General features: G+C 56.4%; 1 protein-coding gene across 1 annotated transcript; it reads left to right on the top strand.

Annotated features, from left to right (window-relative positions):
• The first annotated feature begins 5,485 nt into the window (after positions 1–5,485).
• LOC125428630 (zinc finger protein 883-like) lies at positions 5,486–10,855 on the top strand. The gene is made up of 5 exons (XM_048489074.1): positions 5,486–5,561; positions 6,145–6,271; positions 8,440–8,853; positions 9,007–9,612; positions 9,781–10,855. Exons 1-5 carry the CDS (start codon positions 5,532–5,534, stop codon positions 10,719–10,721), a joined length of 2,118 nt encoding a protein of 705 aa, XP_048345031.1. The 5' UTR covers positions 5,486–5,531; the 3' UTR covers positions 10,722–10,855.
• Positions 10,856–25,056: the final 14,201 nt, after the last annotated feature.

Raw genomic sequence — 25,056 nt, 5'->3', positions numbered from 1 at the left:
CCCCCCCCCCCCACCCCCCCCCCCCCCCACCCCCCCCCCCCCCCACCCCCCCCCCCCCCCACCCCCCCCCCCCCCCACCCCCCCCCCCCCCCACCCCCCCCCCCCCCCACCCCCCCCCCCCCCCACCCCCCCCCCCCCCCACCCCCCCCCCCCCCCACCCCCCCCCCCCCCCACCCCCCCCCCCCCCCACCCCCCCCCCCCCCCACCCCCCCCCCCCCCCACCCCCCCCCCCCCCCACCCCCCCCCCCCCCCACCCCCCCCCCCCCCCACCCCCCCCCCCCCCCACCCCCCCCCCCCCCCACCCCCCCCCCCCCCCACCCCCCCCCCCCCCCACCCCCCCCCCCCCCCACCCCCCCCCCCCCCCACCCCCCCCCCCCCCCACCCCCCCCCCCCCCCACCCCCCCCCCCCCCCACCCCCCCCCCCCCCCACCCCCCCCCCCCCCCACCCCCCCCCCCCCCCACCCCCCCCCCCCCCCACCCCCCCCCCCCCCCACCCCCCCCCCCCCCCACCCCCCCCCCCCCCCACCCCCCCCCCCCCCCACCCCCCCCCCCCCCCACCCCCCCCCCCCCCCACCCCCCCCCCCCCCCACCCCCCCCCCCCCCCACCCCCCCCCCCCCCCACCCCCCCCCCCCCCCACCCCCCCCCCCCCCCACCCCCCCCCCCCCCCACCCCCCCCCCCCCCCACCCCCCCCCCCCCCCACCCCCCCCCCCCCCCACCCCCCCCCCCCCCCACCCCCCCCCCCCCCCACCCCCCCCCCCCCCCACCCCCCCCCCCCCCCACCCCCCCCCCCCCCCACCCCCCCCCCCCCCCACCCCCCCCCCCCCCCACCCCCCCCCCCCCCCACCCCCCCCCCCCCCCACCCCCCCCCCCCCCCACCCCCCCCCCCCCCCACCCCCCCCCCCCCCCACCCCCCCCCCCCCCCACCCCCCCCCCCCCCCACCCCCCCCCCCCCCCACCCCCCCCCCCCCCCACCCCCCCCCCCCCCCACCCCCCCCCCCCCCCACCCCCCCCCCCCCCCACCCCCCCCCCCCCCCACCCCCCCCCCCCCCCACCCCCCCCCCCCCCCACCCCCCCCCCCCCCCACCCCCCCCCCCCCCCACCCCCCCCCCCCCCCACCCCCCCCCCCCCCCACCCCCCCCCCCCCCCACCCCCCCCCCCCCCCACCCCCCCCCCCCCCCACCCCCCCCCCCCCCCACCCCCCCCCCCCCCCACCCCCCCCCCCCCCCACCCCCCCCCCCCCCCACCCCCCCCCCCCCCCACCCCCCCCCCCCCCCACCCCCCCCCCCCCCCACCCCCCCCCCCCCCCACCCCCCCCCCCCCCCACCCCCCCCCCCCCCCACCCCCCCCCCCCCCCACCCCCCCCCCCCCCCACCCCCCCCCCCCCCCACCCCCCCCCCCCCCCACCCCCCCCCCCCCCCACCCCCCCCCCCCCCCACCCCCCCCCCCCCCCACCCCCCCCCCCCCCCACCCCCCCCCCCCCCCACCCCCCCCCCCCCCCACCCCCCCCCCCCCCCACCCCCCCCCCCCCCCACCCCCCCCCCCCCCCACCCCCCCCCCCCCCCACCCCCCCCCCCCCCCACCCCCCCCCCCCCCCACCCCCCCCCCCCCCCACCCCCCCCCCCCCCCACCCCCCCCCCCCCCCACCCCCCCCCCCCCCCACCCCCCCCCCCCCCCACCCCCCCCCCCCCCCACCCCCCCCCCCCCCCACCCCCCCCCCCCCCCACCCCCCCCCCCCCCCACCCCCCCCCCCCCCCACCCCCCCCCCCCCCCACCCCCCCCCCCCCCCACCCCCCCCCCCCCCCACCCCCCCCCCCCCCCACCCCCCCCCCCCCCCACCCCCCCCCCCCCCCACCCCCCCCCCCCCCCACCCCCCCCCCCCCCCACCCCCCCCCCCCCCCACCCCCCCCCCCCCCCACCCCCCCCCCCCCCCACCCCCCCCCCCCCCCACCCCCCCCCCCCCCCACCCCCCCCCCCCCCCACCCCCCCCCCCCCCCACCCCCCCCCCCCCCCACCCCCCCCCCCCCCCACCCCCCCCCCCCCCCACCCCCCCCCCCCCCCACCCCCCCCCCCCCCCACCCCCCCCCCCCCCCACCCCCCCCCCCCCCCACCCCCCCCCCCCCCCACCCCCCCCCCCCCCCACCCCCCCCCCCCCCCACCCCCCCCCCCCCCCACCCCCCCCCCCCCCCACCCCCCCCCCCCCCCACCCCCCCCCCCCCCCACCCCCCCCCCCCCCCACCCCCCCCCCCCCCCACCCCCCCCCCCCCCCACCCCCCCCCCCCCCCACCCCCCCCCCCCCCCACCCCCCCCCCCCCCCACCCCCCCCCCCCCCCACCCCCCCCCCCCCCCACCCCCCCCCCCCCCCACCCCCCCCCCCCCCCACCCCCCCCCCCCCCCACCCCCCCCCCCCCCCACCCCCCCCCCCCCCCACCCCCCCCCCCCCCCACCCCCCCCCCCCCCCACCCCCCCCCCCCCCCACCCCCCCCCCCCCCCACCCCCCCCCCCCCCCACCCCCCCCCCCCCCCACCCCCCCCCCCCCCCACCCCCCCCCCCCCCCACCCCCCCCCCCCCCCACCCCCCCCCCCCCCCACCCCCCCCCCCCCCCACCCCCCCCCCCCCCCACCCCCCCCCCCCCCCACCCCCCCCCCCCCCCACCCCCCCCCCCCCCCACCCCCCCCCCCCCCCACCCCCCCCCCCCCCCACCCCCCCCCCCCCCCACCCCCCCCCCCCCCCACCCCCCCCCCCCCCCACCCCCCCCCCCCCCCACCCCCCCCCCCCCCCACCCCCCCCCCCCCCCACCCCCCCCCCCCCCCACCCCCCCCCCCCCCCACCCCCCCCCCCCCCCACCCCCCCCCCCCCCCACCCCCCCCCCCCCCCACCCCCCCCCCCCCCCACCCCCCCCCCCCCCCACCCCCCCCCCCCCCCACCCCCCCCCCCCCCCACCCCCCCCCCCCCCCACCCCCCCCCCCCCCCACCCCCCCCCCCCCCCACCCCCCCCCCCCCCCACCCCCCCCCCCCCCCACCCCCCCCCCCCCCCACCCCCCCCCCCCCCCACCCCCCCCCCCCCCCACCCCCCCCCCCCCCCACCCCCCCCCCCCCCCACCCCCCCCCCCCCCCACCCCCCCCCCCCCCCACCCCCCCCCCCCCCCACCCCCCCCCCCCCCCACCCCCCCCCCCCCCCACCCCCCCCCCCCCCCACCCCCCCCCCCCCCCACCCCCCCCCCCCCCCACCCCCCCCCCCCCCCACCCCCCCCCCCCCCCACCCCCCCCCCCCCCCACCCCCCCCCCCCCCCACCCCCCCCCCCCCCCACCCCCCCCCCCCCCCACCCCCCCCCCCCCCCACCCCCCCCCCCCCCCACCCCCCCCCCCCCCCACCCCCCCCCCCCCCCACCCCCCCCCCCCCCCACCCCCCCCCCCCCCCACCCCCCCCCCCCCCCACCCCCCCCCCCCCCCACCCCCCCCCCCCCCCACCCCCCCCCCCCCCCACCCCCCCCCCCCCCCACCCCCCCCCCCCCCCACCCCCCCCCCCCCCCACCCCCCCCCCCCCCCACCCCCCCCCCCCCCCACCCCCCCCCCCCCCCACCCCCCCCCCCCCCCACCCCCCCCCCCCCCCACCCCCCCCCCCCCCCACCCCCCCCCCCCCCCACCCCCCCCCCCCCCCACCCCCCCCCCCCCCCACCCCCCCCCCCCCCCACCCCCCCCCCCCCCCACCCCCCCCCCCCCCCACCCCCCCCCCCCCCCACCCCCCCCCCCCCCCACCCCCCCCCCCCCCCACCCCCCCCCCCCCCCACCCCCCCCCCCCCCCACCCCCCCCCCCCCCCACCCCCCCCCCCCCCCACCCCCCCCCCCCCCCACCCCCCCCCCCCCCCACCCCCCCCCCCCCCCACCCCCCCCCCCCCCCACCCCCCCCCCCCCCCACCCCCCCCCCCCCCCACCCCCCCCCCCCCCCACCCCCCCCCCCCCCCACCCCCCCCCCCCCCCACCCCCCCCCCCCCCCACCCCCCCCCCCCCCCACCCCCCCCCCCCCCCACCCCCCCCCCCCCCCACCCCCCCCCCCCCCCACCCCCCCCCCCCCCCACCCCCCCCCCCCCCCACCCCCCCCCCCCCCCACCCCCCCCCCCCCCCACCCCCCCCCCCCCCCACCCCCCCCCCCCCCCACCCCCCCCCCCCCCCACCCCCCCCCCCCCCCACCCCCCCCCCCCCCCACCCCCCCCCCCCCCCACCCCCCCCCCCCCCCACCCCCCCCCCCCCCCACCCCCCCCCCCCCCCACCCCCCCCCCCCCCCACCCCCCCCCCCCCCCACCCCCCCCCCCCCCCACCCCCCCCCCCCCCCACCCCCCCCCCCCCCCACCCCCCCCCCCCCCCACCCCCCCCCCCCCCCACCCCCCCCCCCCCCCACCCCCCCCCCCCCCCACCCCCCCCCCCCCCCACCCCCCCCCCCCCCCACCCCCCCCCCCCCCCACCCCCCCCCCCCCCCACCCCCCCCCCCCCCCACCCCCCCCCCCCCCCACCCCCCCCCCCCCCCACCCCCCCCCCCCCCCACCCCCCCCCCCCCCCACCCCCCCCCCCCCCCACCCCCCCCCCCCCCCACCCCCCCCCCCCCCCACCCCCCCCCCCCCCCACCCCCCCCCCCCCCCACCCCCCCCCCCCCCCACCCCCCCCCCCCCCCACCCCCCCCCCCCCCCACCCCCCCCCCCCCCCACCCCCCCCCCCCCCCACCCCCCCCCCCCCCCACCCCCCCCCCCCCCCACCCCCCCCCCCCCCCACCCCCCCCCCCCCCCACCCCCCCCCCCCCCCACCCCCCCCCCCCCCCACCCCCCCCCCCCCCCACCCCCCCCCCCCCCCACCCCCCCCCCCCCCCACCCCCCCCCCCCCCCACCCCCCCCCCCCCCCACCCCCCCCCCCCCCCACCCCCCCCCCCCCCCACCCCCCCCCCCCCCCACCCCCCCCCCCCCCCACCCCCCCCCCCCCCCACCCCCCCCCCCCCCCACCCCCCCCCCCCCCCACCCCCCCCCCCCCCCACCCCCCCCCCCCCCCACCCCCCCCCCCCCCCACCCCCCCCCCCCCCCACCCCCCCCCCCCCCCACCCCCCCCCCCCCCCACCCCCCCCCCCCCTCAACCCCCCCGCCCCCCACCCCCCCCCCCCCCCTCCTCCCCCGCCCCCCAACCCCCCCCCCCCCCACCCCCCCCCCCCCCCACCCCCCCCCCCCCCCCCCCCCCCCCCCCCCCACCCCCCCCCCCCCCCACGAGTTTTTCCTCCCATCAGCTTGGCCTCAAGGCCGTGTGTGAAGTCACAGCCAATAAAAGAATAGCATCTTGGGCTTGGGCTTCTCTTCCACCTCTCCCAGTCCTTACCGGAAAGTGTTACAATTCTTTTTGAGCGCACACGGGGCAAGGTTTCACAGCCCTGGGAACAGAGGTTCATGACGCAACCAAATAGACTAGTGAGTGGAGGCTGATACTCTTTCTTCCGGTTTTCTCTCCCTCTCAGGCAGTGAAGAGACAGTGCTGATCCGTTCTGTTTGCAGAGAGATGGAAACAGCGGCTGCATCTCCAGTCCAGGTAGGGGAGATGAGCAGGGGACAGCCTGGGTCCCCCCCTCCTTTCCTGGGGGGGGGGGGGTTTCTCCTGAAGTTGGTGCTGAGGGGCCCAGGCAAGAGACCCTGAATGCTGCTCCTTATACACAAGCGGAGTTCTCCATCCTGCCCCCTCCCAGAACGCCCCCTCCCAGTTGGCCATCTGTGCCTGTCATGCCCCTGGTCTGTTCAATGCGAGGCTTTGTGTTCAGACAAGTTCTTTTTATTCAAAACAGCATCAGGAATAAGCATTTAGACTTTCCTTGACCAGTCAAAAAATGTTAAATACCAGAACAGCTCCCATTATACCCTCTCCATTCCCCCACCCCCACCCCAGCCTGTCAGCACCAGTTATCAAGAGGGAAAAAGGCACCCTTGAGTGCATGGCCTTCACCAAAGCCAAACAACCCACCCTCCCCAGCATTTTCAAGCATAGCAGCTAGCAGGTGTCTAACGTGCAGATTAAGCTGACAGATCACAGGAGCCATGACAGGATCCGGCCAAACCAGGCCCAGATCATGACACTGCCTGAGATTACCTCTGATGAGGGCATCCGCTTTTCCTTTCAGTCTGTCGTTTCCTTCGGGGAGGTGGCCGTGTATTTCACAGAGGCAGAGTGGGCGCTGCTGGATCCAGACCAAAGGGCTCTCTACGAGGACGTCATGATGGAGAACTACGCGAGCGTGGCTTCTCTGGGTAAGGATCTTTCATAGGTTCCAGAGGTACACATTTCTATCTTTGGGGTGAAGCATGGATGAAAATCTTGAACAGTAATACTTTTTGGCTGAGCCCTGTTCAGACCTTGCTCGCTTGTGGAGGCCTCGAGGTGGCAGGATAGCTTCAAAAGGGATAGTCAGCATTGCCAAAATCCACCTGGTTTGCTGGGGCAATTGACCCAGAGAGGGTGTCCTGTCCTGAGGCTACTGCAGGACTGCTCGGCCCCCCAGGAAGACTCTGGAAGGGGCCACATCCCAATTTCTCAGTTGGGAACCATTAGAACACACCTGTCCTCCAAGTGAGAGTAGGTTAATCCCCTCCAACTGTGATCTGGAGAGCCAATATGGGGTAGTATTTGAGAGTAGCAGACTGAAGATATGGAGAAAAGGGTTTGATTCCTGTCTCCTCTACGTGACTCCTGCTGGGTGACCTCGGACCAGTCATAGTTCTCTCAGAATTCTCTCAGCCCCACATACCTGACAAGGTGTCTTGTAGGAAAAGGAAGGGAAGGCATTTGTAAGCTGCTTTGATACAAAAAGCGGTTATAGAAACCAAGTCTTCTTCTTACAATGGTTGGGATTGTGGGCTTTGATCTTGATCAGGTTTCCATTCTCTCTGGCAAAAGACCCTCTTCTTCACATTTCTTTCCTTCTCTGTATAAGAACCATCACTTTCTCCTTTTTGTGCCAAGAGTCAAGAATGAAAGAGAGACTATGGTGGAGACAGGTAAAGGTCTTGCATCTGAAGAAAGGGGTGAGAATTTCTCAAGAGGAATCATAGAATCATAGAGCGGGGAGAGACCCGAAGGGCCGTCAAGTCCAACCCCCTGCAATGCAGGAACACACGATCAAAGCACTGGTGATTATTTCCTTCCCAAAGGAGCTGGCTGCAAGTGAGGATCTTCCATGGTTATGTCAAGGGGATGATCAAGGAATATCCTGAAAGGATTTCTGCTTCCCTTTTTGCATGTCTAAGTTTGGCAGAATCACAAAGCCTGCTGGGAAAGGAGGGAGGGGGACCTTTTGGGTCTTGAAATCCGGGATGCTTTCAAGCTGTATCCTTAAATGTGGAATAGTCCAGAGAAAGGTGGGGGCTTACTTAACAAAAGCCAAGCCGCAGGAGGCCGAGGGCTCTTTCGTACAGCAGTCACCTAGATGCTTTTGGGCTCTATCTGCCCTGCCCTCAACTGGCCCCTCTTCCAAAAATCATTGGGGACTCCTTTGAAGTCTTCTTGTTTTATAAGCTGTTGTCTGCCGCACTGAGCCCTAGGGGGAGGGCGGGGCATAAGTAAGTAAGTAAGTGTTGGGTTCACTTGGTAAAGTGCTGGCTTTTCCCTATCCCCGAACAAATGCTGAAAAATACTTCCTCTTGGCTATCATCTAATCTAGAAGGAAGCTCTTTATTTAGCTTCTGGACAGGAGATCATGGTAACTTCCTCTGGAGAGCTAGCATGGTGTAAAGAGCTCTGTAGTCTAATTTGGAGGGAGGGGTTCAAGTCCCCACTCTTCCACAAGAAGCCTGCTGGGTGACCTAGGCTAGTCACAGTTGTCTCAGAACTCTCTCTGTTCCACCTCCCTCACAAGGTGCCTGTTGTGGGGAGGGAATGTGATTTATAAGCCCCTTTCATCCTCTTTAGGGTAGAGAAAACTGGGGATATAAAAGCTTTCTCCTCCTCTTCTTTTTAATCATAAATAGCAGAGACTCAAAAGAGCTGCATTACAAGTCAAATGTGTATGGTAGGGGAAGGATGGTTTGCCATTTCAGATTAGCCTGTACACTCCCACACACGCCAGCTGGGTGACCTTGGGCTAGTCACAGCTTCTCGGAGCTCTCTCAGCCCCACCTACCTCACAGGGTGTTTGTTGTGAGCGGGGAAGGGCAAGGAGATTGTAAGCCCCTTTGAGTCTCCTACAGGAGAGAAAGGGGGGATATAAATCCAAACTCTTCTTCTTCTTAAAGTGAAAGGGATAGACAGAATATAAAACCTGCTGACATGCAGGGCCTGACTGGGGATAAGGTGGGACTGGAGCTCATTTGCAGGGGAAAGAATATCTGATCAAGAAAATGGTCACCCATTAATGAACAGTGCCTGATAGGGGGCTTGGCTTCTTGCCCATGTGCTAACTGGACCTCTTCCTTCCTTCCAGCAGCACCTATAGAGGAGATGGTTGGGGGAAACGAGGGGTTCTCTGTGGGAACAGACCAGGATGAAATTTCTGAAGGAAAGGTGGAGGACAGAGACCGACCACAAAGGCAGGAGGGAAACCATGCAGACAAGACGGCAGATAAGCCCGATCCATCCCAAGGAGGATACTTCTGTGAAAGTCCAGTCCAAGAAGTAACATCAACCAAAACAAGGAATGAACGTCTTCATGCTTGCCAGAGAATCTTCTCCAGGGAAAACAAAAATGAAAATCTGGCTGTTGGAAAGTCCTGCGGTGAAAATATCACTCTTATTTCTGAGAGGCAAATTCCCTTAGCAGAGAAATCATATGACTTCCTGAAGTGTGGAAAGACCTTCAGTCAGCAATCATCCGTTTCATCCCATCAACCTCAGTCAGGTGAGAGGATGCATAGATTGCAAACCAAGCTGTTCTTGGATGTCCTTTTAAAGTTTATAATGATGTAGTGACACATTTGTGTGTGGATAGAAGTTCTAGGGAAGGTCAGACTTCCTTGTGTGGATTCTCACAGGATTTCTCTCTTTATTCCAGCAGGGGATGAGCAGTGGAATGAGGGTGATGAGACAGTGCTAAATAAAGTCCCGAGTGAAGATTTGGAAGGAATCTTCAGAAATCAAGGTGGACATAATAAGCAGAAAGGAAATCACATGGCTGAAAATGGGAATAAACCTATTTCATGCCAAGGGCAGGATTTCAGTGAACTAGTCCAAACAGCAGAGGAAGCACATAAGTGCTTGGAATGTGGGATGACCTTCTCAGATCAAAGCCAATATGAGATCCATCTGCAAATGCACAGTGGAAGGAAGGCCGATCAATGCTTGGAGTTTGGAAAGAATTATGTTCACAGAACAGAGCAACCTCGCCATCAGAGAACTTATAAAGGAGAGAAATCTTGTAGCTGCACAGACTGTGGCAAGAGCTTCTCAGGAAAATCAGATCTTTCTCAAAACCATGGTGGGACTCATTCATCAGAGAATCCATTAATCAGCATAGACAGTGGAAAGACTTTCTTTGGTATAAGAAAAGGTAATGTACATCTTCCAAAGCACAGTATAATAAGGGCACATAAATGCTTTTGGTGTGGAAAGTTCTTCAGTCACAATAGCACTCTTCAACACCATCAAAGAACTCACACAGGTGAGAGACCTTTTGAATGCTCGGTGTGTGGAAAGAGATTCAGTCGGAGTGGCACTCTTCAACGGCATCAAAAAACTCACACAGGTGAGAGACCTTTTGAATGCTTGGAGTGTGGAAAGAGATTCAGTCACACTGGCAATCTTCAACACCATCAAAAAACTCACACAGGTGAGAGACCTTTTGAATGCTCGGAGTGTGGAAAGAGATTCAGTCAGAGTGGCAATCTTCAACACCATCAAAGAACTCACACAGGTGAGAGACCTTTTGAATGCTCGGAGTGTGGAAAGAGATTCAGTCACACTGGCAATCTTCAACACCATCAAAGAACTCACACAGGTGAGAGACCTTTTGAATGCTCGGAGTGTGGAAAGAGATTCAGTCAGAGTGGCACTCTTCAAAGGCATCAAAAAAATCACACAGGTGAGAGACGTTTTGAATGCTTGGAGTGTGGAAAGAGATTCAGTTGGAGTGGCAATCTTCAACTCCATCAAAAAACTCACACAGGTGAGAGACCTTTTGAATGCTCGGTGTGTGGAAAGAGATTCAGTCGGAGTGGCACTCTTCAACGGCATCAAAAAACTCACACAGGTGAGAGACCTTTTGAATGCTCGGGGTGTGGAAAGAGATTCAGTCAGAGTGGCAATCTTCAACTCCATCAAAAAACTCACACAGGTGAGAGACCTTTTGAATGCTCGGAGTGTGGAAAGAGATTCAGTTGGAGTGGTACTCTTCAACGGCATCAAAAAACTCACACAGGTGAGAGACCTTTTGAATGCTCAGAGTGTGGAAAGAGATTCAGTCGGAGTGGCACTCTTCAACGGCATCAAAAAACTCACACAGGTGAGAGACCTTTTGAATGCTCAGAGTGTGGAAAAAGATTCAGTGACAGTGGTAATCTTAAAAAGCATCAAAGAACTCACACAGGTGAGAGACCTTTTGAATGCTCAGAGTGTGGAAAAAGATTCAGTGACAGTGGTAATCTTAAAAAGCATCAAAGAACTCACACAGGGGAGAGACCTTTTGAATGCTCAGAGTGCGGAAAAAGATTCCGTCGAAGGAACACTCTTAAAGACCATCAAAGAATTCACACAAGGGAGAGACCTTTGTAGTGCTGATTGTAAGGCTTCTGTCCACTCTCAGATGAGGCACCCCAGTTTGATCCCCTTCTTCTTGGAAGGCACCCCCTGGATAGCAGAAAGTGCTTTTTTATGCTCAGTGTGTGAAAAGGGATTCACTCTGCATGGTTAGTTCTCTTGTTCTTTTTGTGTTGTTTTCTGCTTCTTCACGTTGATTATTAAACGTTGATCTTATTCCTATGTGCATATCTTTGGAATGCTGCATTGAGGAGTGCACCTGCTCTTAACCACTACATCATGCTGGCTGGGTAACCTTGGGCTAGTCACAGTTCTCTCAGAAGTCCCTCAGCTCCACCTACCTCACAACGTGCCTGCTGTAGGGACAGGAAGCAAAAGAGTTTATAAGCTGCACCGAGACTCTTTTCAATAGAGGGATGCGGGATATAAAATAAAAACCCTGCAGTCTTAACCAATCAAATCTTCAGAACAATGAAGTCCATAACAAAATCTGAGCTTCATCTTAAAGGACAAATGCACACACACCCATCTTTTGCATCCCATCTGGAAAACCTGGCTTAAAAAAAAAACTTTTGAAATCTTATGTGACTCAAAAACTTATTTTAATTTTATTGTGGAAAAGGATGCAATTTAATGGGTGTTTCTTTCTAAGCCAGGAAAATCTCCTCTCAAGCCCCAAGAGTGAAAGTGCTTATTGTGGTTACTCAACAAGGCTGGGAAAGCAGTCTGCTCATGCTCAGAGACAGGAGCAAACAAGATTTTAGAAGTGGGATGTACACCACTATGGTCTCATGGCAGTCCTTGGCTATATATTTATTTATAATTGAATTCATATACCGCCCACCCCCGAAGGTTTCTGGCCGATGTACAACATAAAACAACATAAAGAGAGCACGATCAGAAAAAAATTAATATAAAATGTGAAGTCGGCCCGCGAGGGTCGCGAGGAAGAGGCGAGACGCGGAGATATCATACGGTGGAGAGAGCCAGCAGCAGGAAGCGTGATCCGTGGATCCGGCAACTCTGCCGTGTGCTAGTCCCTGGCACCTTTTATTAGGGATTACAATAGGGGCGGACCGGGAGGCGGGAGAGCAGGAGAATATCGTATGATACATGACATCATGGGGTTGCCTACGTGCGGGAGGAAACGTTCGTGTCTGGGTCTAATCCATACCTGGGGGCAAGCGCCCCTTTGTCCCTTTGTCTGGGACACCTGGTGACCGTGAGTCAGGTAGTTCATGACCTGTGACTCACGGGGGCCTGGGGGATGGGTGAGCGTGTGCGCCCAGAAGGACACAGATGGCACAGGCATTCCTGCGCTCTTTCTGAGGCTCTGCTGGGTTCGCGGGGCTCATCCCTACAAAAATGGCTTTATACATTAAAATAACTAAACCCATTTAAAATGCAGCAATATACTATAAAAAGCGTCCAACAAGCTAAAAAACCCACCCTTGGGGTGGGGAACACCCATACCCCATGGAGAATCCTTTTCACCATTGCTGTAGGGGGACGTTTCTTCCTACTCCAAAGGAATCCTACATCCCATCACCCAAGAAAAGTATTTCCAGGAGAAGAGAGAGGAATCTCCACAGAAACACTTTCCCATTTCTACAGGAGTCGAGTTAAATGGAGGCCCTCCTCTCCCTCAGACTCTTTGCCGCCTCAAAGCCCTCTCCACAAGAAGGCAAGAGGCGAAGTAGGAGAATGCACTCACACAGTCCTAGGGTACAAGAAGTGTTGAGGGGATTGGTTGCAAATAGCAGAGGAATTGAGGGAATTCCTATGGGCAATACTCTACCAGATCCTGAACTAGCTTTGGGGCCATGAAGCAGAGTCCTCTGACCTGCACTCGGCTACAAGGAAGCAGTGTTAGAAAGCAGGGGGCACGCAGCAGCCACTGAGCCAAAAGGCCGGCTCAGAAGTACTGGGTGCTGTGAGAAGGTCCTTCACATAGGGAAAAAGGGACCCTGGGATTATGCAGAGTGGCCCTTAGTCTCCCAGGACAAAGGAGAATACTGCCTTTCCAAGGAAAACTAGACTCAGACTCAACCTTAATGGTTGTCCTTAAACTAATGATTTGCGTGGTTGGCCTTTGGACTAAGCTGGGAGTGTTTGGAGGTGGGGGTGTGTGCTGAGTCAATCACAACTTAAAACCATGGCAATGTAAATAAGATGGTCATTAGTCAGAGGAAGAGGTTTGGCGGTTAAGACAATACTGGCAGGAATACTAGAGGCAAATACATTAACTAGTCCTCGGTCTTCACAGGGTACATAGTCCAGGGCAGGAGATGGGAACACTTTCCAGGGCGGGGGTATCGTGTTCTCTGAATTCCTTCAGGAAGGGTGTCTGACAGGTATTTTGCAAGGCAGATATGGGTGAAGATAAATCCAGGCAAGTTTTTACTGTGTCCTTGTGGGCACACTAGCCCATGCAGACAACGGACTACCCATTTGGTCACAGCACTGCTGGGTACCCTTAGGGTTGGAGGATGGGTGGAGACACTGTTCCTAAAACAGTCCCACCTACCTTAGGTCAGTCTGGTAACAATACAGTCAGATCTTGGTCCTGATGTGCATGCGCCTTTCAGCTGGAGTCAACACCTGCCCAGGAGATCACCAGGTCATTTGTTCCTGGACAAGAGTTAGATGTGATCCTTGCTGGAGATGCCGCCAGGTGCCAGGTGCAGAGCTGACAGCCCTCCTGGAGAACAGAGAACCTCTTCCCTGGCCCTGCTCTGCATGGGGGAAACAGAGAGAGCTCTCCTCTTCAGAGTTGCCCAACGTAAATGAGATCTGTTCCTTCCCTCCCCTGCCCCTCTAAACCCCTCAAGGATTTCCTCAGTCCAGTTTCTCGTGCTTAAATCCTCTGGCACTCCTGCAAACAAATCTGGATCGAAAAGGAGAAAATTGGAGGACTTCAGTTTTTCTGATAGCGGAGTCAGAAATGAATGAATCCATCTCTGATTTTGTTTTCCAAATAAAATTGAAACTGTATTTTATTTTTATAGTTTAGATAGAAAGAAGTTCTGTATTAGATAGAAGGTAGGATTTTCTCTGTATTTGTGTAAAGCCTCCTTTGCTCAAGGCAGGAATGCTGGCGGTTGCCCAACCCTGCCCCACCTTAGTAATCTTTCATACACAAAACCGAGATCAGAACTGTAACAAAGGAAGCCCCGGAAGAGCGGACATTGCCCTGTCTTAATCCCATCAGATAAGGGTGCTGCACCCTAAGGTTTCGTTTCCTGATCTGATCATCCAGTGGATCCCTTTGTGTTTTCCCTGCCTTAGATTTAACCGCGCCTACGTCATTGCCTCACTCTGGATTCTGCTGCGAAATTCAAGAAGGGACTGCCCTCTGGACTCTGATTGGTTCCTGCATTTTTGTTAATGAATGGTGGTGGGTTGTTCCGTAGTCCCCCGGAATTCCCGGCGGGAGAAAATGTATATAATGTCTTGAAAAACTGCTAGGCAGCACAGTTGCTGTGTGGAACAGAGGTGCTGACACTTAGGTCAGCATCTCAATAAAATCTTGCTGTTTTTACTATACTCGCTGTGTTGGGTCCCGTTTCTGTTCCTCCGCGCTACCGAGAGCTGGAGTCACTTGGATCACTGAAAGTTACCCTGGTAGCGCGATAACATTTCTCTTCTCTTTTTTGTATCCTCCCTAGGAACAGCTTTCTGACTGCTTCATAACCCTTCAATAGCCCCTATGTCCCCTTCCTTCTGATAGAAGAACTGAAATTATCCGTTTTTTTAGCAGAGTAAAATGCAACGTAGTTATAAAAAAAGGAATTATCCTTTAATAAGACCCTGGGTATAAAAAGTTGGGCTTGGCCAAGGAAAAAATCCATGGGTGGGTTACAACATTTTCTACCCCATGCATAATTTTATAGGCTTCATTTTCTACCCCATGCATAATTTTATAGACTTCAATCATATCCCCCCTCAGCCGTCTGCTCTCCAAACTAAAGAGTCCCAAACGCTGCAGCCTCTCCTCATAAGGAAGGTGCTCCAGTCCCTCAATCATTCTCGTTGCCCTTCTCTGCACTTTTTCTATCTCTTCAATATCCTTTTTGAGATGTGGTGACCAGAACTGAACACAGTACTCCAAGTGCGGTTACACCACGGCTTTATATAAGGGCATGACAATCTTTGCAGTTTTATTATCAACTCCTTTCCTAATGATCCCCAGCATAGAGTTTGCCTTTTTCACAGCTGCCATGCATTGAGCTGACATTCCCATGGAACTATCAACTAAGACGCCCAAATCCCTTTCCTGGTCTGTGACTGATAGCACTGATTCCTGTAGTGTGTATGTGAAGTCTGGACTTTTTGCCCCTATGTGCACCACTTTACATTTAGCTACATTGAACTGCATTTGCCATTTCTTAGCCCACTCACCTAATTTATCAAGGTCCGCTTGGAGCTCTTCGCAATCCTTTGTGGTTCTCACCACCCTACATAATTTGGTGTCATCTGCAAACTTGGCCACCACGCTACCCACCCCTACTTCCAGGTCATTTATAAATAGGTTAAAGAGAACTGGTCCCTAAACGGATCCTTGGGGGGCACCACTGCCTACATCTTTCCATTGTGAGAATTTCCCATTTATACCCACCCTTGGCCGCTTCTGCACGGCGACGATGGGGGGTTGGGTCGGCGTTTTCCAGGCCGACCCAACCCCCCTGGGACCGTTTGCATGACCCCCCCTTCCGCCCTCTACCTACCATGGCCGTGGCCGTCCGGCGCGTCACTGAGGCCTGGGGACAGGCCCTCTTGCCCTGCACGAGTGCTCTGGCATCGCAGGGCAGGGGGCGTGTCCCCAGGCCTCGGTGACACGCCGGACGGCCACAGCCACGGTAGGTAGAGGGCGGAAGGGGGGGAGGGCGCCTTGGAGCCGCTGCTGTTTGCACGGCAGCGGCTCCAAGCTGCCGTTTCCCATAAACCTCGCTTCCCAAGTGAGGTTGGGAAACGGCGGCTTCGCACCGCTTGGGCGGGGCGAGGGCGGCACGGCTGCAAAGCAGCTGCGTCCCCTGTGCGAATGGCTCCCTGGGGACGGCGTTTTTGCCGTCCCCAGGGCGCCATAATCTGCCAGTGCGGAAAGGGCCTTTGTTTCCTGTTCCTCAACCAGTTTTTAATCCTGTTCCTCAGCCAGTTTTTAATCTTATTCCTTCATTGCTGAGTTTTCTCAACAGTCTCTGGTGAGGAACTTTGTCAAAAACCTTTTGGAAATCCAAGTAGACAATGTCCACTGGTTCCCCCTTATCCACTTGCCTGTTTACACCCTCAAAGAACTCTAGTAAGTTTGTAAGACAGGACTTGCCTCTGCAAAAGCCATGCTGACTCTTCCTCAACAGGTCTTGCTTTTCTACATGTTTTATAATTTTATCTTTAATGATAGATTCTACTAATTTACCAGGAACAGATGTCAAACTGACTGGCCTGTCATTTCCTGGGTCCCCCCTAGATCCTTTCTTAAAGATTGGTGTGACATTGGTAGAGCAGCAGTGGCATAGGAAGTTAAGAGCTCGCGTATCTAATCTGGAGGAACCGGGTTTGATTCTCAGCTCTGCCGCCTGAGCTGTGGAGGCTTATCTGGGGAATTCAGACTAGCCTGTACACTCCCACACACGCCAGCTGGGTGACCTTAGGCTAGTCACAGCTTCTCGGAGCTCTCCCAGCTCCACCTACCTCACAGGGTGTTTGTTGTGAGGGGGAAGGGCAAGGAGATTGTAAGCCTCTTTGAGTCTCCTACAGGAGAGGAAGGGGGGATATAAATCCAAACTCTTCTTCTTCTTCCAGTCTTCAGGAATGGAGTCTGATTTCATTTTTTAAATAATTTTTTTATTGTATAGAGTATTTTTTTAACTTTTACATACAGTATATTTATTCATACTATACATTTTTCCTTTTTCTCCCCCCTCCCCCCCTCTTTTCTTTGGTTATTCAAGCAAGCAGCAGAAGGTTCATTCTTATTCTCTTGTTCCATAGTTCTTCATTAAATCCAGCTTCTTCCATCCATTTCTCATACAATGTCCATATCTTCATAATGTCTTCTAATTTCTCTTTGTAAGGACGTCAGTTCTGAGTGTTTTCCTTTCAGCCACCTGGCCTTGACGGAATGCCTCCGCCCGGGCGACGGGCCAGAATCTGCTGCAACAATCTTGTTGGAGGGCTTATCTTACTGTCCAAGATGAGCATTCCGTTCCCATGAGAATGGGCCTGGATGGGCCAGGAGGGGGATGGGATAGAGAACGTTATAACCTGTAGTTTGGGCAGGAGGTCTCATTCCTGTCATGCCGTGTGTGTGTGTTTTCTAAGATGTCTGAATAAACGGTCTTATAACCAAAAGCCTTTTATTTCTGCTCTTTGGAATTCCTTACATTATGACAGGAATCCTACTTTTCTTTTACTTTTGAAACAAGTGGATCTCAGGTGTTTTAACATGCAGAGATTGAATGCTCTTGACCATGTGGAAGGCACGATAGCCCCCGTAGAGGGTTTCGAGCCTTCCCTTCCAGACTCCGAGGATCCAGGGGATGATCCGATTTCGCTGGTGACTCTCTCCCGACCTCGGCCCAGTTCGAGTCTGCCTCTCCTACATTGGGACGATCGATATGCATCCGATCGCGTGGAGATGCATGAAAGTTTGGGGGCGCTATCCATGGATCGAGCGCCTGCTGACCGGTTCGTCTCCACCCGACAACGTGTGGATTACAAACCCCAGATGCAGCCAGTCCCTGAGGAATTGGGACTAACTACCATTCATGCTGACACCCAAGAGTCTATCGAAAGGTTCCTAGACAAATACTTCGATGATATCCCTAAAGATCAGCAATGGCATAGCACCGGGGCTCGTCCCAAGATTACAGCGGAAACAGGGACTATGACGAGAGTTGGATCGATGATCGGTAGAGGGTTCCATACCACCTCGACAGTTCCAGAGCCAGGAGCGAACATGCGAATGGGTGAGATCCGTGGAGCAGTTGGAGGTATGGAGGAAAAACCATCAGAGGAGGAACTAGGTCCCGATCCTGAACTGTTCCCCATGCCTTCGAAAGAAAGTTGGGACGATGAAGTGGCCCTGCTGCGGGAGGCCAAACAAGCCTGGGAACGTGAGCGCGAACTCTGGGAGGAAGAGCGCGAAGGGTTGCAAAGGGACCGTGAACAGCAACGCAAAGAACTCCAACTAGAATTGGATCGTGAAAGGGAAGCGTTGCGTCAACAATATCAGCAGAATCTCACGATCCATGATAAAGTACTGGACCACTCTAAAATGGATTTACAACGTCAGCGCGAAAGCATCAGAGCCATCCAAACACAGAATGAACTCACTTCAGCCGTGCAATGAGACGAACGAGCGAAACTGGACCGGGAGAGGGCGGCTTTACACGCGCACCAGGATGCCTTAACACGCAAAGAAAGGGAATTGGCTGACCTGGAGCAAACTCTACGAAGACAACGTGATACTATGGCGAGAGCTCCGGCCGGCGCTCCCACCCTCACTCGCGCAACTACAGTTTCTCTCCCCACCGGGGCCACGGTGCTACGAGGCCCGGTTCCAGCTTTTCAACCCAGAGCTCCTCAACAACCCCCTGCTCCTCCGGTACCACCAAACTACCCCTTGCAACCACCAGCCTATTTACAACAACAACCCCAACAGCTACCTAGAGCTGTTGAGAGAGGATTTTACAGACCCCCTATCCCGGCTCGTTTTGACGGAACCGCATCTAAACTCCCTTACTTCATCTTGCAACTCGATGCCCACATGCAGGAATTTGATGATTTATATCGCTCCGAACGTGAGAAAATACGTGACATTGGATCGGTGCTGGACGGGATAGCCGCTGAATGGTTCGTTACTCTCTATGAATTACAAGCGGACGACACTCGCACAGTGGCTGGGTTCCTCCAAGCGTTACGCATCCATTTCCAAGATCCGGATGCTGAAAACGATGCCCTACATACAGTGAAAACCATCCAGCAAGGCAACCGTTCTTTTGCTGAATTTGCCCGAGAATTTCATGCGGCGGCCAGTAAACTTCCTCCGGACTGGCCTGAACGCATGAAATGTGAGTATTTCTTCGAAGCTATGGATATTAAACTTCGTGAAACAGTGATCCTTATTCGGATCCCACGGACAGTTGCTGAATGGATCGAGCTTGGATCACAGGTTGCTGCCCGCCTTGCTTATGCCCGCGCAGGCGGCTGTCCACGCCCCAAACCTGCTACTACACCTGCACCAGCCACTCGTAAAACCAGCCCTGCTGTCACCACCGAAACCACCTCTGAACGCCGTCGCCGCTTAGGATTGTGCCTTTACTGTGGGGGTCCTGGCCATCTGGCTGCCAACTGCCCAAAGAAACAGAAATCCCAAACTCCGGCTACACGCACCTCTTCAGCCAAGCCTCCGCGTAAATCAGCTCCGCCGCCTCATGGATCATCCAAAGCCGCTATCGAGGTTTTCGAAGACGAGGATCTGGCGCTCTGTCTCTCCTCAGCGCCCGTAGACATTAACCCTACTCCAGATGCGGTGAGTGAGGGCAGCGCGCCCATTACTATTTTGACCTCTTTGGCCAACCCAAGTAAACATACGCGTATTCTGGCTTCCGCGCTTGTGGACTCGGGCTGTTCCCACTGTCTCATGAAACCACAAGTGGCTGAGGAACTTGGTTTAGACCGAGTCCCCTTGGTTAAACCCATTCCCTTCACCCAAATGGATGGCAGCCCTCTAGGGGGTGAAGGTCCGGCACGTTTTAAAACCCAACCGGTACTTCTCCGTTGTGCCGAACATTGGGAGAAAATAAGTTTCATCCTTGCTCCGGTTGCTAAGCACTCTATTGTGTTAGGGATGCCTTGGTTGCTCTTACACGAACCAACCATTATGTGGAAAGAACGGATCCTCCAATTTTCAGATCCCCCTGTGGAGATCACATGAACGGAGAGGAAACCCCACCAGTACGTGAAAACGAAACAATGAGTCCTAAAGCTTTAAAAGTATTGTCTGCTCCTGATCCTACAGAGATCCCGCAGGTGTATCAAAACTTGTCCAGAGTGTTCCAAGAACAGGAGTGCGATCAATTGCCCCCCCATAGAGATACAGATTGCAAAATTTTGCTACAGCCCGGTGCTCAGTTGCCCAAAGGTAGAATCTACCGCATGAGCCCCACCGAAGAGAAGGAACTCCGTGCCTTCTTAGATAAAAATTTAGCTCACGGATTCATACGGCGAGCCACAAAACACACCCATGCCGCCCCTGTTCTGTTTGTTAAGAAAAAAGACGGTTCGTTAAGACTTTGTACTGATTATCGTGGATTGAATGCCGTTTCCATCTCCAACAAATATCCTTTGCCCTTAATCAAAGATCTCTTAGACGCGCTAGGCAAAGGGCGGATCTTTACCAAACTGGACCTAAGGGAGGCTTATTATAGAGTCCGGATTGCAGAGGGCTACGAACACTTAACAGCGTTCAATACAAAGTTTGGACAATATGAATATTTAATAATGCCATTCGGATTAGCTGGAGCCCCAGGGGCTTTCATGGCCCTTATCAACGAAGTCTTGCAAGATTTGCTATATAAAGGGGTGGTCGTGTATTTAGATGATGTATTGATTTACTCGCAAACCGTTGAGGAGCATGAGAACCTGGTGCGAGAAGTATTGCAACGTCTACTAGATAACTCCCTCTTTGTCAAGTTGTCCAAATGCTGCTTCCATCGCTCCTCCATAGACTATTTGGGATATCGTATCTCTCCTAAGGGCTTAGAAATGGACCCAGCTAAAATAGTCGCAGTGATTGAATGGCCCATCCCCACCAATAGGAAGGAACTGCAATCCTTCCTCGGTTTTGCTAACTTCTATCGTGACTTCATTCCTCAATTTGCTAAGATTGCCTTGCCGCTCACAGACCTGTTACGTACCAAAGGCAGGGACTCGCAGGCTTCTAAACCCGGAGCCCCCCTTCTTTGGTCTCAGGAGTGCCAGTCAGCTTTCCAGCAGCTGAAAACGGCTTTTACCACAGAACCTATTTTAACACACCCAGACCCAGACCTTCCTTTTATCGTTCACGTGGATGCTTCGGACAAAGCGCTTGGCGCTGCCCTCTTGCAGAAAAATAAAGATGACAAACTGGTTCCGTGTGCTTACTTATCAAAAAAGTTTTCTGGGTCTGAACTCAATTGGACTGTAGGAGATAAAGAAACCGCAGCTATCAAAGCTGCTTTAAGTGTTTGGCGCCATTGGCTGGAAGGAGCCAAACACCCCTTCCAGGTCTGGTTGGATCACAAAAATTTAGCTGCCCTTTCCACTCCACTCAAGATGTCCGCAAAGCAATTGCGTTGGGCCGATTTTTTTTCCCGGTTCTCTTTCACAGTCCATTTTTTCCCGGGTAAAAGCAATAAACTGGCTGATGCGCTGTCTCGCCTTCCCGGGGAAGGGGGGGAATCGTCGCTACGGGAGATCCCACGCACCGTTCTCTCCCCAGCCCAGCTCGGATTAGCTGTCACCCGATCGCACACTGCTACGACTCCTCCCCCTCCGGCCTTTCCTACCATCGTCTCCCCCTTCCTTCAAGGATTCAGAGAGGCGGGGCTCCGCGAACTTGCAGCGGAGGAGGGGGATGCACAATTGCGTTTGGAGGGTGGTGTTTGGAAACGGGGAGGGTGCTGGTACGTCCCTCCTCCTCTCCGGAAGCAAGTGCTCGAAACGTGTCATGATGCTCGCCAGGCAGGACACTTCGGGTTTCTGAAAACCTTGCATCTGGCCCGTCGTCAGTTTTGGTGGTGCTCCATGCGCAAAGACATCGAAGCTTATATCAAGGGGTGCTCAGTTTGTGCAGAGGCCAAGTCGATACCGGGAAAGCCGCATGGGTTACTAAAGCCTCTCCCAGTTGCATCTCGACCCTGGCAGGTCATTTCAATGGATTTTATCACAGATTTGCCGGAAAGCCACGGGAACGCTGTTTTGTGGGTGGTGGTGGATCTTTTTTCCAAACAGGCACATTTTATTCCCTGCACCACCATTCCATCGGCGCCTAAACTGGCCCGGTTGTTTATTCAACACATCTACCGCCTACATTCCTCCCCCGACAAGGTGGTATCAGACCGCGGCCCCCAGTTCATCTCTAAGTTTTGGAAGGCTTTCCTGGAGCTGTTGGGAACCACCCCAGCGATGCATAGCCCCTACCACGTTCAAAGTAGACGGTCCAGGCAGGAGAGGGACGAACAGAACCTTAGAACAATATTTCAATGCGTTGTTATCTGAATCTACCATCAGGGATTCGATTGGTGCGACTTGCTTCCTTTTGCAGAGTACGCTTACAACAATGCCATTCACAGTAGCACGCAAAAGACCCCGTTTGAAATTGTTTCCGGCCATTCCTTCCCACCGTTGCCCCAGCTGCCTACGGAGGTACTGCAGCCTCCAGAATTCAATCAGTGGATCTCTTCCCTAGCCAAGGGTTGGATAACAGTGCAGTCTACCTTACGGCAGGCTCAAGATTCGCAAAAGGTTCAGGCGGACAAACGTCGCTCAGAGTTCCCTTTGCGTGTTGGGGCATGGGTCTATTTATCCACTAAGAACCTTAGAGACGTGCACAAATATTCAAAACTTGGCAAGAAATTTGTGGGCCCCTTTCGGATTACAAAAGTGATCAATGATGTTACCGCCCGTTTGGAACTGCCTAACTCATTAAGTAACATTCATCCTGTCTTTCATTCCAGCTTGCTCAAGGAGGCTCCCGTTTCAGATGCCTGGCACGACCCTCCAGAGACACCCCCGCCTGTTATAATTGATGGCCACAAGCACTAAGTAAAATAGATGCTATTCCCTGGACTCCTCGCTTTCTCCGCATAGCCGTCTACAGTATTTAGTTTCATGGGTTGGCTATCCCTCTGGTCATAATCAATGGGTGTATACAGAGAATATTAACGCTCCCTCCCTTATTTCTGCTTTTCACAAATCCTTTCCCAATAAGTTTCGGAGGTTTTTCTTAGGGGAAGCGGAGTGTAAGGATGTCAGTTCTGAGTGTTTTCCTTTCAGCCACCTGGCCTTGACGGAATGCCTCCGCCCGGGCGACGGGCCAGAATCTGCTGCAACAACCTTGTTGGAGGGCTTATCTTACTGTCCAAGATGAGCATTCCGTTCCCATGAGAATGGGCCTGGATGGGCCAGGAGGGGGATGGGATAGAGAACGTTATAACCTGTAGTTTGGGCGGGAGGTCTCATTCCTGTCATGCCGTGTGTGTGTGTTTTCTAAGATGTCTGAATAAACGGTCTTATAACCAAAAGCCTTTTATTTCTGCTCTTTGGAATTCCTTACACTCTTGCCATAGCTTATTTTTTTCCAGGCTCTCAAAGATTTCTAGCTGTATTTGTTCCCAGATATATTCTAACCATTTTGAGACATATTTTTCAATCTTTATCTTCATCATGCTATCATTAATTCTTTCTATATTTTCTACTTCCAAGAAATTCTCTTTTTCCCATTTTTGCTTCATCGTTCTTATCATAAATTCTTTATCCTCTACCATATACTTATACACTGATCCCAAAACTTTCCCTTTTAATATTTCATGGATCCTTAACCATTGGTTTATTATACAATCACCTTTTATTCCAAATTTCTTTAAACATTCCCATATCCCCCTTAATGCCAGCCAATTCTCCCTCCCTCCAATTTCTATTAAGTTTTGTATTGATATAATTTCTCCTTCACAAACTAAATCAGATACTTTATGTATACCTTTTTCCTTCAAATTTCTTATAATTTTCCAACCTTCTTTGCCACTGGGGAGCTATCCAGAATGCCAGGCATCCATTTACTTCTCCATTTTCCCCATATATCCATATTCACTTTCCTTGGACCTATTACTCTATGTTTTACATTTTTATAATCATTTATATATATATACCATATTTACCTATTCCTTCATTTACTTCATTTTTAAATTTTAACCATTTTGCAATATTATCTTCTTTTATATCCAATAAACTCTTAATCTGGAATGCCTCAAAATATTCCTGTGTTTTCGGCATACCCCAGCCTAGGAGTCTATTTGGCATATATACTATTTTATTCATCACTCTAGCGGTTTTCTTGTTAAACACCCACGCTTTTAATTTCCTAGCCCATTCCTCAAATTGTTTTTAGTAATTTCCAGTGGTAATGTTCTAAATAAATAAAAGATTTTAGGTAATATACACATATTCACTGCTTTAATCTTCCCCGTTATAGATAGGGTCTTTGTTTCCCAACTTTTTATCTGATTTTGTATTTTTTTCCATCTATTTTCATAATTATATTTATACATCTTATCCATTCTAGTAGAAATTATAATTCCTAAATATTTAATTTTCTTCTTTAATATCTTTTTATTAAACTGTTTCTTTTCAACATTTACTCCTAATATTTCTGTTTTATCCATATTCACTGTTAAACCTGAATATTTCCTAAAATCTTCCAAAAATATTTTTAGCTCTTTCATTGTGTCTTCTGGATTAGTCGTTATCAATAATACATCGTCTGCAAACAAATTTAATCTAATTTCTTCTTGGTTTATTTTATATCCTTTTATTCGTCCGTTGTTTCTTATCCTATCAGCCAGAAACTCCATTGCCATTACAAACAGAGATGGAGACAGTGGACATCCTTGTTTAACCCCTCTTCTAATATTAACTTTTCCTGAAAGACCCTCATTTACTTTTACCTTAGCCTTAGCATTTCTATACACTTCTTTTAATACTCCTATAAATCTTTCTCCAAACCCAAAATTATGTAGGGTTTGGTAAAGAAACTCATGTCCTACTGTACCGAATGCTTTATATACATCTAATTTTATCATAGCATATTTTTTATTCTTTCCATGCTCTATCACATTTTATACGTTTCTTATTGGATGGCTTATATCTCTTCCTTTTACAAACCCATATTGGTCTTGTTCTATTGTTTTTGGAAGTATATTTCTTATTCTATTTGATAATATTTTTGCAAATATCTTATAATCTTGGTTTAATAAACTTATTGGTCTATAAGATTCTACTAAAGTTACGTTCTTGCCTGGCTTTAGAATTGTTACTATCTCCGTCTCCCTCCACCTCTCCGCGGCCCTCTGGCCTCCTATTATTGTGTTAAACAGATGTTGGACTTCTGGAACTAAAATTTCCGCCATTTCCTTATAATATTCCGCTGTGAACCCATCTGTCCCGGGGGATTCATTATTTTTAAATTCTTTAATTACCTTTAATATTTCTTCTTGTGTTATAGTCTCTTCTATAGCTATCCTATCTTCCAAAGAAATGGTTTTATTCATTTTCTCCTCATAATGTGTATTTCTTTCATAATTAAACAGTT

The sequence above is a fragment of the Sphaerodactylus townsendi genome, linkage group LG03 (assembly GCF_021028975.2).
Source record: "Sphaerodactylus townsendi isolate TG3544 linkage group LG03, MPM_Stown_v2.3, whole genome shotgun sequence".
Lineage (NCBI taxonomy): Eukaryota > Metazoa > Chordata > Lepidosauria > Squamata > Sphaerodactylidae > Sphaerodactylus > Sphaerodactylus townsendi.
The sequence above is the reverse complement of the archived record's forward strand: the minus strand, read 5'-3'. Positions and strand labels throughout refer to the sequence as shown.

What these genes read in the sequence shown, in the direction of transcription:
- LOC125428630 (XM_048489074.1), top strand. Translation starts at nt 5,532, where the DNA reads ATGGAAACAGCGGCTGCATCTCCAGTCCAG. An exon ending in CGCGAGCGTGGCTTCTCTGG is followed by an intron (nt 6,272 to 8,439) that starts GTAAGGATCTTT and finishes CCTTCCTTCCAG; the next exon opens with CAGCACCTATAGAGGAGATG. An exon ending in CCATCAAAGAACTCACACAG is followed by an intron (nt 9,613 to 9,780) that starts GTGAGAGACCTT and finishes AAACTCACACAG; the next exon opens with GTGAGAGACCTTTTGAATGC.